Source organism: Caretta caretta, chromosome 23, assembly GCF_965140235.1.
Source record: "Caretta caretta isolate rCarCar2 chromosome 23, rCarCar1.hap1, whole genome shotgun sequence".
In the NCBI taxonomy this organism is placed as follows: domain Eukaryota; kingdom Metazoa; phylum Chordata; order Testudines; family Cheloniidae; genus Caretta; species Caretta caretta.
Genome location: NC_134228.1, coordinates 4,003,680 through 4,017,416, shown reverse-complemented (window position 1 = coordinate 4,017,416; position 13,737 = coordinate 4,003,680). Strand labels below are relative to the sequence as shown.

The 13,737-nt window shown below is 47.5% G+C and overlaps 1 protein-coding gene across 1 annotated transcript in view; it reads right to left on the bottom strand.

Annotated features, from left to right (window-relative positions):
- The window catches only part of TIMM50 (translocase of inner mitochondrial membrane 50), a 47,196-nt gene that overhangs the window by 19,630 nt on the left and 13,829 nt on the right, over positions 1-13,737 (bottom strand). The window contains exon 4 of the mRNA XM_075122515.1: positions 4,254-4,275. Within this exon, the coding sequence (XP_074978616.1) occupies positions 4,254-4,275 (22 nt within the window). The remainder of the gene's footprint in view (positions 1-4,253; positions 4,276-13,737) is intronic.

The window sequence follows — 13,737 nt, the reverse complement described above, 5'->3', positions numbered from 1 at the left end:
ACGAAGGAAAGCGATGAACAAGAGGAAGCAGATTCCCAAATTCCAAAGCCAGAATTTCTGGCACTGCTACAATCTCCCAGCCCATCCCTTTTCCATCATTTCAAAACATACACCCATTCCACAATCGGAAGGGTGGCAGGACAGATGGGGGGAGATTACAAGTGACTGATTTTGGAGCCCATATGATCATTTGGTTTATGGATCCCTCTGAACAGCAGGGAGCGCGCCTCCCCTTGAGGTTCCGAAAACTCCTGGCACATTCTTGGGCACCACCGGGAACAAATATTAGAACTAACCCTTGATTGGTGGATTCTGGAGTGGTTCTATTAAATGAGTATGTTATTGAGTTCAAATATACATCTAAAAGAAAAAGATGAATGCTGATCACGTCTCTGTTGAGGAATTTTGTTCTCATGACCATGTACCTCTTAACCTTCCTCAAAACCACTGGCTGGCCTTTTTGAGCGTTTAATTTGTGGGGGGGTTCAAGGGGTCATTCTTTGGCGGGTGGGAAATGGTACTAGGGTTATAGATCACCATGTACCTCGGAGATCAGCAGCGTTCAGGTGGGAGTTTTACATGATCTTTGCTAGTAAATTTCAGATTTAAAAAAATGCCGAGAGCTTCACTGATGGACAATCGTCATTAGCATCCTGGCCTTTCAGGCTCCGCTGCCTCCTCGGATGATCACACCGTGTGGATTTGATTGCAGCTGGGCACCGAGCGGGCCCCTGTGCAATGGAGACCTGAGTGAATATCGAGCTAATCTTCTGCAGTCAGGAGGGCTCCTGGCTCATTCTCAGCTGCTGCTTTTAGTGCTGGTTCATTACCAATTCATCTTGTTTTAATTACAGTATTAACCCTGGGCTGATTAATATGGAAATGGACAAGATTTCAGCTACAAATGGAACAGCAATTAAACACCAGGCCAGGTCCTGCAACCTAGATAGTTCACTTGGTCAAGGCTGCAGCCTTTCCTTTCCCAGAACCCCGATGCCATATAGCATGCTGGCGATCACAGCAATGCCAGGCAATCCCGGAAGGTGGGAACAAACCCCATTATCTTCCAGGGTGGAAAAACAAGTATAGATATCCAGGGGGGAAACTAAAGAGAAAACCACACAGGAATCCAAGACAGAGGCCTAGTGAATTAAGAGCCTACATACACCGCTGATTGTGCAGCCCGGTCTACACTACCGAGTTTACGTTGGCATAGCCCCCCTAGAATAGACACGGTGTCTGCCAATGGAAGGCGTTTTGGCAGGGTAGAAACACCGTCTCCCAAAACAACATTAGCCAACCCAACAGAAACACACTTTTGGTGGCATAGCTGCATCTACCCTGGGGGCTTTGGTGGCATAGCTTTGTCACTAGCAGGTGTGATATTTTCTACACTCCTAGCTGCCACAGCTATGCTGGGATAAGTTTTAAGTGTAGCCTAGGCCTTAGAGAAGATATTGTCCAGTTTTCCTAGAATCTCCCTAAGCAAAGGACACCGTAAGTTGGGTGAAGGGACAAGACAGTCTAAGCACGTCTCTCACTAGGGCCATTTGTACTAAGTGACCAGTGATTTTGGGGTACCCAAACTGAGACACCAGAAAAAGGACTGATTTTTAGAGGACAGGTGCTCAGCCCTTGTTGAAAGTCAGGCCCTTTAAAGGTTCCTCAGACTGGGCGCCACAGAAGTGAGTTGTTCAAAATTGTTGTCTGCTTCTGAAAACTGTGATCTAGAGTGCAACAGAAAAGGAGTTTTCCACCCAATTCTCATTTCCCAAACATCTTTGCTTCTGCCTATTGTTCTGTGTTACCAGTCGGACCATGGGAGGATGATGAGTGGGAGGGTTTAAATTGGAAAGGGGAGAGGAGGAGATACTCCCGCTATATCTATGCAAAGAGAGGAAATGGTTTTACTGAACAGTCACTATGAGATGAGAAAAATCAAGTTCAAAACACTCCGTCTTTCTTAGGGACCCAATGCCAGGAGTCTTCCTTGACAGGAGTTTGCTCATGTTCTGTCCTAAGACCCAAGTAACAGAGCAGCTGCGCCTTGTCTTGGAGAGACTGTTCCACAGCTGGAGATCTCACTCTCAGGAAACTTTTCCCAACATTCAGCCTCAGGGCAGGGTTTTTAAACACACTGTAGAAGTGCAAGTCAATGGGACACGTGCTCTTAAGTCACTTAGCTACTTTTGAAAGTGCCGCCCTAAACTGTCCTCTCTCAGTTTCACCCCAGTACTCTTACTCATCTGCCATGATACTATCTGGCCGCCAACTGATACCACAGTATCAGAGCTCATCACATGCTAATGAATTTCTCCTCACAGCCTCTCTGCAAGGCAGGGAAATGCTACTATCCCCATTTTATAGTACCGAGGCACAGAGAGGCTTGGCGATTGGCCCAAGGTCACACAAGGCAGAGTAGGGAATTACACCTTGGTTTCCCGAGGCCAAGGCTGGCACCCTAACCACTGAGCCCATCCTCTCATAAATCACACTCCGTCCCTCTTCTTCCTTGGCTCTAACGCTTTTCAAACATGTACAGGCTCCCGCAATTTAGACAAGTCAAGATTTAGCTCTCAGGCTTTCCCTGGTGCTCAGCTGCTGTGGTTTCCTTATTAGTTTTGTTGCTCTTCTCCAAAAATGTGATGACCAGAAAAACACGGACGGCACCGTTTGCAGCAAAAGTCAGAAGAGGAAACAGCAGCTGATGGTTTCTTTCAGGAGTCAAAGGGGTTCCAGTCCCATTTCTGACCTACGAGGACCAGCTGGAAGCTCTGCTGCAGTGATAGGCAGGTGACAAGGTTTAGAGCTGCTGTTTCACCCAAATGAGAGTTTGGGAGGCTCGGAAGAGGACGGGAGCATGTCAACCAGAAGCAGACTCCGCGTCTGTAAAACTCAATTGAGCACGTTAACAGAGTTGACTATAGGCTGCCAAACCTTCCCTCTGCCATGTGCACATACTCATTTGTGGTCATAAACCTTGTTGGACCAGACCCTTCCATTGGAAAAAACATCCCTACATCCCTCACAAGGAAACGTTTTCCATAAGAAATCCATGTGCAGATGACAAAAGTAGCCCACAGGAAATAGTTTTGCCTCCCAGTTGACCAAAGCCCTCACCATGGACTGTTTTCGCCCTTTGCTCTCCATCCCCTCGCTTCGAAGGCTCCAGCGGGAGTTCTTGGTTTCCATCCCCACTGCCGGAAGTGTGGGCTACTGGCTAGAGCAGGGGATTAGGAAAACTACTGCTACAGCAAATCAGTGTCAGGCTTGGGTCAGTCATGCAACCTCTCTGTGGTTTGGTTTATCCATCCATACAATGGGAACAACTGCATGTCTTCCAGGGGATTAAAGGGGAATCATCGTATGCTCTCCAGAACACAGACCACAACAGAAGATGGCACCATGTTCGCAGGGAGGAAGGAGGGGCAGAAACTGGGAAACTGAAGCTCAGAAGCACTCTCGGTTTGATCCGGTATTTTAAGCCAACTTCCCAGTGGATTCACTGAGTCCAGAGACATTTCACAGCCAGTTCCACTCCCCAGACAGGTAACTGTAGAGTCCCTCACTTTCATCATTCATGAACAACAGCACTAAGAAGCATCGAGCCCAGATGTGCTTCTCTGTCTAGGAGAAGAGTTTAAACGAGGTGTCTACTGCCAAATCCAAGAGCACCCAGCCGGGGCAAACATCCATCTCTTAGCACAGTGACAGGCATGGAGTAAAAGCCCCAATTCACGCAGTGCAGAATTCAGAAGCCCAAACACAAACGTGTTTATCCAAAGTGAGTCGCTTTCCTGCTTGGGGAGAGTGGGAGGCTTTGGGAAGGCAGGCAGAGTCGCCAAGTCTGATACGTCTCCTGGAGGGCAGCTACTTTGTCCTGCCACAGAGGGATACCGCTGGATGAATAAGGAAAAGGAAGGGCAAATGTTTCTCTCCCTGCACCTGCCAGCGCTCTCCTTGCTCAGCGTTTCTGGCTTTTAAAACTGGCCATCTTTCCAACCTGGAGCAAAAGGGCCTTTCTGTTCCACCTCACACAGACTTCCCAATGACCAGTGAGTTGCCCTTTTTATCAAGAGAGCCATCTGCGCTACCGAGCTCACATCTGCAGGAGCGACAAGTCTATTCCCCCACCCCCCACATACACACCCCTGCACCAGCCTCTCTTCCATGTCTGTCTGCCAAGGGCTCATGGGGAGGAAGCGGCCCAAAGCACTGAGCCAACTCAGAAGCAGGTTTGGGGCTTTACTCACCATTATCAAATTCGTCTGGGATCTGTAGGGAAAGAAAAGAGATATGGCTGGTTATTCTTCTTTTTCTGACTCCACTACATTACACAGCATGGCTAGAGACACCCTCACAGCCATTTGCCTAATTAAGAGAAAGATTAATCTCTAAACATATGAATATTCAGATACATCTGTTGGCTGGGGTGCAGCTGCCAGCCCTCCCTTACCCAAACGCTACCATTGCCAGCATGTTCAACTCTGAGGTCTGGTACCCACGGCAGGCACAGCACTCCAGCAAGGCCAACTGGGCCTGCTCCCCAGGGGAGGGGAGAGGGGATGAAAACTCCTGACATCAGTTAATTACATCAGCTCTTTGTCTAAGACAAGAGGACCAGGCTGAGAAGGACAAGAGGACCAGGAAGGCCTTAACTGTTGGCACGTTTCATATATAAGCAGCATGTTTATTGCAACATATCACAATGGTTATAAGGAGTATTTCAGATCCCATGACCCTTTGCTAAGAACAGTTGGACAGAAAACTGAATATCTGAGGACAGAGAAAAATACAGGAACAAATTCCATTCCTGAGCAACTCCACCGAAACGGATGTGGCTGGACTGCGTCGAACAGATGCGCCAGTCACTCAGGGGAACTTTGACTTTGAACTCCACTGGGATATAGGAACAGCTGTCTTCATGTGAGCATGAGAGAGATGCAGGACACCTGGGTTCAAATCCTGGCTCTGCCACGACTTTGGATATGTCACAACCGCTCTGCATCTCAGTTCCCACATCTGTTAAGTCAGGAATATAATCCACTCCCGCCCTTCGCCTATTTCGACTGGAAGCTCCTTGGGTACAAGTGACTGTAACTGTGTGTCTACAGAGTGCCCAGCACAACAGGGCCCTGATCTCAATTGCAGCCTGTAGGCACTACCAGAATACAAGTAATAAATGTCCCTTTGCTAAAGGAAAACCCCACGGTAATGTCAAAGCTGTCTGAATCACCACATTTATTTTACAAAGAAGGGCTTATCTTTATGGAGAAACGTTAGCTAAAATACAGTTATGTACAAAATCCTTATCGGGTGATGTCCCCAAGACACAGGAAAAGCAGCTCATCACTAGAATTCATTAGGAAGGCAGGAGGACTTTCGAAGTTGCTCTAAGCTGCTCTGTTGCAGAATACAAACAGAAAGCTGGAGAGGGAATTCCATGGGGGAGAGGTGTTTCCTGAGGTGCCTTCATTTACTGCCCAGCAGGAAGGCCAGAGTGAGGACTGAGCAATGTTCATGAGGATGAAGAGATTTGAGACGTTGATCACACTTCTGTTTGATCAATGTGCGTTTGAACTCGTCACTGTAACCATTCTGTTTTCACGTTCTACGATTTGGTCCAATGTCTGGGTTGGTCAGGCTAGGTTTGAGGAGATGCAAAAGAATTCAGACATCACCACCTCTGAACCCTGGCTCACAGCAGAGCAGGGGTGGGCAAACTTTTGGCCTGAGAGCCACTTCTGGGTATGGAAATTGTACGGCGGGCCATGAACACTCACAAAATTGGGGGCTGGGGTGCGGGAAGGGGTGAGAGTTCTGGCTGGGGGAGCAGGCTCTGGGGTGGGGGCCAGAAATGAGGAGTTCAGGGTGCGGGAAGGGGCAGGGTGTTGGGGCGCGGTGGGGGGGGGGGTGTGAGGGCTCCATCCGGAGGTGTGGGCTCTGGGGTGGGGCTTGGGATGAGGGGTTTGAGGTGCAAGAGGGTGCTCCAGGCTGGGATTGAGGGGTTCGGAGGGCAGGAGGGGGATCAGAGGTGGGGTAGGGGCCCAGGACACGGGAGGGGCCCAGGGGTGCAGGCTCCGGGCGGCACTTACCTCAAGCGGCTCCCAGAAGCAGCGGCACGTCCCCACTCTGGCTCCTACGCAGAGGCGCGGACAGGCAGCCCTGCACACTGCCCCGTCCGCAGGCCCTGCCCCTGCAGCTCCCATTGACCGTTTCAAGACAACGGAAGCTGCGGGGGCAGCGTGCGGAGTCCCATGTCTGCCCCTATGCATAGGGGTCGGAGAGGGGACATGCTACTGCTTCCGGGAGCTGCACAGAGCTGTGGCCAGCGACCCTGCTCCCCGGCTGGAGAGCGGGAGTGGGGCAAGCCCCAGACCCTGCTCCCCAGCGGGAGCTCAGGGGCCAGATTAAATTGGCTGGCGGCCTGGATGTGGCCCACGGGCTGTAGTTTGCCCACCCATTCTGTGGGGGATACACAGGTTTGTGAACCAAATAAATCAATGTATTTAGATTGTACAGTCTTTCGGGAGTCAGGGACAATCGTGTTGTTATATCTGTACAGCGCCTGGCACAAGGCGGTCTTGATCGTTGATGGGGGGGAGGGCGCCTCTAGACACTACTGCAATACAAAGAATGGTAATAATAATGCACTTGGATGAATAAGAGATGCTTGGTATTACAAGAAAAGTCTCTACCCAACCTCTTACCTGGAGACGATCCTTAGATAAAGTTCTAAGGACCTTAGGCCTGTCTTTAACTGTTTCCCACTGAGGCTAATGTGACATCCATCAGGCTAGCTGCTTATGCCTGCATTGAGCAACTGGACTCCCCCACATAGGTAAGCTTGCCCCCACCAGGCAGTAGTTCCTGTACCTTCCGGGAGTTAGAGGTGAAATATCCCCGCTGCATATTAGACTGCACAGCCCTGTAGTTGTGTTTACAGGATGCAAACCCATCCTCCTCCTGCCAATCAGGCATGGATTTGCTGATCAAATGACTAGTCAGTGTCCAGGGTCCAATTAAATAAGTTGCGTGCTAGGGTCCAGACCAAGATGGGGAAGAGGCATGCAAGTGCCTCCGAAGCTGCTCCAGCCTTAAGGTTGAAGGGAATCACCCCTTACCACTTAATCTGTTGCCCGACTGGGATTATGAGCTTTTAGGTGTTGGGACTGTGTCATGTTCTGTATTTTACAGAACGCGGAGTACATTTTACAGCGCTGTGCAAAGAGCTCTGCACTTGAGAAAGTCACAAGAAGCTCTCATCATTCTCAAGCTGTTTCCCTGCCGCCTTCTGTGGGCCAGAAGCTCAGCCGTTCCGCTTCTAACCCTTGTCACATCACACCAATGGGTTTCTTTTGCAGCTGACAGTATATTTACTTTTCTGAGCAGCAGCAAGTAGTCACTGGCCAGAACAGAACCCAGACGGCCTAGACAGACTTTGTAGGCAGAAGGAAGCTGTAGTACACTCTCCCTCTCTCAACAGCACACACCCAGAGGCAGTTTTCCAAAAGGAGCTGCTGCTCAAAAATAAAGTCTGCTACCTCCTGCTCTGTGGCTGGGCTCTGTGTTTTTAGTTGTCTCTCTCCCCATAATCTCCCAGAGCCTCTCTCACTCACACACACACACACACACACACTAATGAATGGAAGGTCCGTTCCCTTTTGTGCCCTTCCTCCTGAGAAAGTAACTAGGCATCTACATGTCTACCCTGTGCTCTTTCCGAACCAGTACCATCTCTCCAACAGCACACACCTACCCAGCCAACCGTTGCTAGGACCAGTTTTAGGGTTTGCAGGTCACCCAATTGCCAGGATGAAAGGGATGGTGGCTACTGGGTTGTGAATTCCATCTCCCCACCTGCACTGCCCTCTGGTCCAGCTACACAGATACGGTGTCAAGCTTCCTCCTGCTGCCGGAGAGGAAGTTCAGCTGGGGCACTGGCCCAGATATGCCTGTGGACAGTGCCCGTAACAGGGAGATGAGGGAAACCTGTACAGCAAGCAAAAGGTACAATTCCCCACTGGGCAGGTAATCCCGTGGCAGGATGTTAAATGCAGGACAGCGAGAGATTTCAGTTCTTTTTTCTTTTTTTAAACTACTCCTACTGAGTCCCACTAACGCATCTCTAGGCTAGTCTGGAATCAATCAGCAGCGTGGTCCCCCTAAGCATTTCTGCTTATAAATGGCATCTCAGCCTAGGATAAGAGCAACCCTAGGCCATGCGGCACCGTAAACCCCCCCCCAAATAACTGCACTGCTCTTTAAACATAGAGCACGTGTGCGCATGAAGTGAGTTTGCTGCTCCTGAAAGAGGAGGAGCCTGAGGTCCAGTGGCCAGGCTTTTAGGAGGAGGCTGTGTGAATATATCTCAGTTCAGAAAACATCTCTCAAGCAAGAGTATCTGGAAAATCATTTCAAGATATCGGTAGCCTATACAAAGGCCTAACTGAGCCTGTTTAATCCCCGTTTGAAACTGTCCAAGACGGCAAGGGAATGGAGAGAGTACCTCCTACCTCAGCCTCAACTACTAGGAGGGTTCATTCCCGCAGAAAGCTCGGCAAATCATGTTAAGGGCAGACTGGTTGGTGCAAGCCTGCTGCTAACTCCACAGTGCCACCTAATGAGGAAACGAACCCGAGAAAGCAGCAAGCTCAGAAAGTAACCCAACAAGTGAGAACTGGGTGGCAGAAGAAAGCAAACTTGGCACACTTCTTAAACTGGGTGTTCTTCCTTCCAGACTGCACTTCCATCAGCAGCACTGTTACAGATCACTAGAACTTGCTAACCAACCCGCTCCATGTCATGGAGGATATCAATCAAGTGCTCTCTCTGAACGCCATAACGCCATCATTTTATAAACACGTGGCTCACAAAACAGCCATTTCTAAGGGCTTCTGCTGTGGACAGCGCAGAGCTGATGACACTGAATGAAAGAGGTTAGGGGAAGAAGGGAAGGAAGTAGGAACAAAACAAAAACAGGTTATTGTTTGACTGCATGAGGAAGCCAAATGCTCAGATGCATCAGGAGTCAGAGCCTGTTTTAACAAATTCAGGCTATTATGGAGAGCAAGTTAGCAAAGCTGACATGATGCCCATGAGTCAGACCCCCCTGAGGGATGAGGACATGAATGTTTGTGGGGGGCGTCCCCTGGAGTTCCAACACCCCACTGCCGGGAGAACCAGGGGGATAAGATAATTTTGGCCAGCTGTCTTTGGCTGGCCTCCCACCAGTCAGGAAAGAGCAAAATCCAATCAGACGTTTTTATTTAGACTCACATGGAAGAGGTCAAACAGTAACAGGATTTATACAACTGCTTAAGTGAAGACAACATCCTTTCAGGATGCAATTCCCCTGGTATGACTGTGAGCACTACATCGGCCATTCCACTGAAAGGAAACAAAGTCCCTCTCATCCTAATCCCTCTTCCCTGTTTAATGCACATCCAGATCAGGAGGATGAAAAGAACGCACAGCTGACCCTCTCAGGGGCCATGAAAGAAGTGGCCCCCACTACAGCTGTCAGGAGAAAAAAAAACCAGTGTTCATTTCCCAGAGAGCTTTGCAGCACCGTCACCTGAGCCATAAATATAACGAGGTTTAAATTACTGTACCAATTACTAAAGTGAGGTGGCAACAACAGGAAGTCACCTGGAATCACAAAACACTCTTGAGCATTAAGAAAAGGAGTACTTGTGGCACCTTAGAGACTAACCAATTTATTTGAGCACGAGCTTTTGTGAGCTACAGCTCAGTAGCTCACGAAAGCTCATGCTCAAATAAATTGGTTAGTCTCTAAGGTGCCACAAGTACTCCTTTTCTTTTTGCGAATACAGACTAACACGGCTGTTACTCTGAAACCTGTCTTGAGCATTAGTAGATAAAGCCCAAGTTTGGCAGGATTATGGTCTACTGGGGCACGGAGGTGGTTTAAACTTGACTAAAAGGAAAATCTAACAGACTACAACTCAAACTGCGTGCCGTATCTGAGGTCAGAACCGCCTCCCACCCCCCGCAAGGAAATTCCACCCAACTTAATGCACGCCTGCAGGGCCCCCTAAGGGAGGAGTGAACCAGGCAGCCAGGTGAGCTCTCTACTAGTGGTCGAACACAAAAGCCTCCTGCTTTGTAGCTCTGACATTTTGGCTTTCCACCTCTCGGTGCCACTCTGCCAAGATAAAGATTTGCCAAAATCACCCTCATCGATTGACCAGCTGTTGCAGATAAAGAATTCAGAAGCCTAGAGAATATGCCAGGGTGGCGAGGCCTTGACATCTGGAAATCAGGAGTTACAATGAGGCAGGTGCTTCCCTCCAGCACATTCTCTGCTGTGACTTCATTTGCAACATGGAAACCTGTTCACTAGAAACATGACTAGGATCCACCAACTCATTTCACAAGAGGAGGACCAATGAAAGGTCAAATGGAGCAGGCAGGACGTGAGCCAACAACCCCTAAGTGAAAGGCACGGCATCCAGCCATTACTGCTACTGAAGGCCTCCTCCTATCAGATCCTTGATAAGTTTACAGGTGTATCCGGCCAAGATTTCAATAATGAACAGGCTGCCCATTCAAACCACATAAAGCGTCCCCAGCCTTATATAAAATAACTGTCTGAATTAGTTGTGCTATGAGCTCATACTATTCCTTCTCACCTATTGTCTGGAGGACAGCTTTATGCCTTCGCTGAGCAGAACTATATGTAGCGATGACTGAAGACTGTAGTCTAAGTTCAATAAAAGGAAAAGAAACTGGAAACACATGGTGGAAGGACAAGTGCTAAGGAATTTATTCTGCACTATCAGGAAATACTTTTAAAATGCACCAGTCAACCAGGAATCCTGCAGATCCCTTATTTAGCAACATATGAGACTCCCTTCAGCCATACACAGCTTGTCGTCTTTTAAAATAATTATTTTTGCTATTAAATTTTTCAGAATATTAACTCCTAAACTTAAGCCTGGAACTGCATTTGCTTCAACATATGTTTTTAGCCCACATTCATCACTGTAGCATCTGAGTGCCTTCCAGGCATACAGTAAACAACTTGATTAGAGCTGGATAGATGATGGATTTTTTGGTTTGCTGGCAATCCAAAAAAATCGGGGGGGGGGGGGGGGGGGATCATTTCACATCAAACTGAAAGACAACATTTTCAAAGCTTTTGGTGAATCAAAAAGGAAAAAAAATAGTTTTGGGTTGAATGAAATTTTAGTTGGTTTGATTGAGCAATTTTTAGTGTTTAATTAACAAAATAATATTAAAGTAAATTTCCAAACAAAAAGTTGTTTGAACTGGGGGGGGGGGGGCGCGGGAGGGAGGAAACGACACTTTGCTTTGAAATTTTCAAACTGAAATGCTTTTTTCTTGGATTTTTTTTTTTTTTTGGTTAAACCAAAACAATTTGGCGAAATCCCCACAAATTCACACAATGTTCTGTAGTCACCGTGTCTGCATTTTTTTACTGAGAAAAGATTCAGTCAAACAAATTCACCCAGCTCTAGAGGACTCATCTGTACAAGCTTAACACAGTGCATGGCCCATCTGCACTAAAAAAACCACATCCCAAAATTTTACAGTTAGAGCCATATAGCCACCACCTAGGCTAACACCTTTAGAGTGGTGGAGGACGACAAATTGTGGTCAAGGCAACCAGGCTATAGAGCTGAGGTACCCTTAGCTCCCTCAGCAAGTCACTTTTATATCTATAGCTACTTGTTGAGGGAGCTACACACACACACCCCTGCTCTCTTAAGAGCATTTCACCCTACCTACACAGCACCGAAAGCATTACTGGACTACAATTAGATTTCAAACATGTGGTTCAAATCTGATTTAAAGTCAGCATGGATAACCTTTTTCAAAGGTGGGGGTGGTGGTGGAGGACCGGGACAGTGGGTTGTGGAGATTTCGTTCTGAAGGTATGATCCCAAATTAAAATATATCTAAAGCATGTACGTGTTTTGGGGGCATACGGACAGAGGAGAAAAAGCATAGCAAAGGAGTATAGTCTTCAGATCTGTATGTCCAGAAGCCCCTTTTGCTATCAGCTATCGAAGGTATTTATACAGCCCTCATCACTGCAGTATCTAAGCACCTCATCATATTGATTGTATTTACCCTCATAACCCCCATGGTTAGGTCAGTGCTGTTATCCTCATTTTGCAGACAGGGAACCAAGGCACTGAGAGACTAAGTGACTTGCCCAGGGTCACGCAGGAAATCTGTGGAACAGGGACCTGAAACCAGGTCTCTCAGTCCCAGGCTAGCACCCCAACACTGGGCCATCCCTCCTCTCATTGAGCTCCGCAATACTCCAGTGAGGAATTAACAGGCTCTTGGGAAGGTAGATTCCCTTATAGATTTCTCTTAAGTTCACTCTAATTATAATTACAATACAGCTCACCATTGACCCCACTCCATGATACACAATTCTTCTTGTGGCCAACTTCACTGGCAAAGAAAATTGTACCCGTACTGATGGCTAGAACCCAAATCAAAGTCAGCTTCCAACCCAAGCTCCACTAACCACATGCAAGCAGAAAAAGGTGACTAGAAAAAGAACGCCCTTTCAATGCCAAGAACAATTGCCTACTTAAAAAAAAAAAGAAAAAAAGACATCTGTAATAATGGACCAGCTGTTTAAGCCCTATAGAATCCACACCACCAAACAAAAAGGAACTTAACTCGTCAAAGAACAAGCCCCAGCCCCAGCCCCACACACAAGAAGGCAATGGAGAAGGGCAAGTTTCATTGTGTCCTGACACAGGTGCAGGACCAGAATGGCTGTTCAGCAGAACAAGTGACATTCTTCAGTGAAAAGTTCACTTGAATTCAAGGGCTGCTGGATCAGCTTGCTGCAAAAAGAAATCTGACCCCCCTCACCCCCATTCCCCCGCATGTGAAAATCTCCCTATGGATTTAGGCTTGAGTAACGAGGAGAGAATCCCAAATCTGTGGCGGCTTTGCGGAAACTGCTACAGAACTCGAGACAGCAGAGAGCGGATGCAGGATTGAGGCCGAGATGCTTGTTGATCAAGAGTTTATTTTTAACAGCCCCTGGGAGAAACGAGCAGCATATCGTAACTGACTGATCATTTAAAAGCAAGGAAGTTTATGAATCACAGCTGTGTTTCGCAGAGTTTGGGATTATGTTAAAAAAAAAAAAGACTGGAGTGAAACAAGGATGAGGGACCCTGGACACAGAGAATTAATCCCCAACACCACGCGTTTCAGAGACCAAGACATCAATTTAGCATGGTGTGAATTTCTTTGTTTGAATTAAAGACACGAGAAACCACTGTACCCTGGCAGCCTTCATTTTAACTGCAATATCATATAATTTTAACTTAAATTAAAAATAAAAATGATCAAATTAGACCAACAAAACATGTAACTATTTGAGAACCTTCAGGTGGTTCCATTACTGGTTAATTAAAGAAACCCTGTTTGGATTTACAACTCCCCAGGAAGCAATATTATGTCACTGGCGGAGTTTCATATTAATATATGTAAGAAATCAGCAATAGTGCCCAGGTTTGGGATAAAAGGACATACACAGAGGACCCAAATGCCATATAATCCTGGCACTTTGTGAGCTTTCATGCAGTTTTTCCAGCACTAAGCATTCCTAAATGCATTGTGTTTAGTCAGCCAGCGGACAGGAAGGCTACTTTATTGCAGTCAGATCTCTCCTGGTTGTCAGTCAATGTGAGCAGAGTTCACTGTTACACTTCC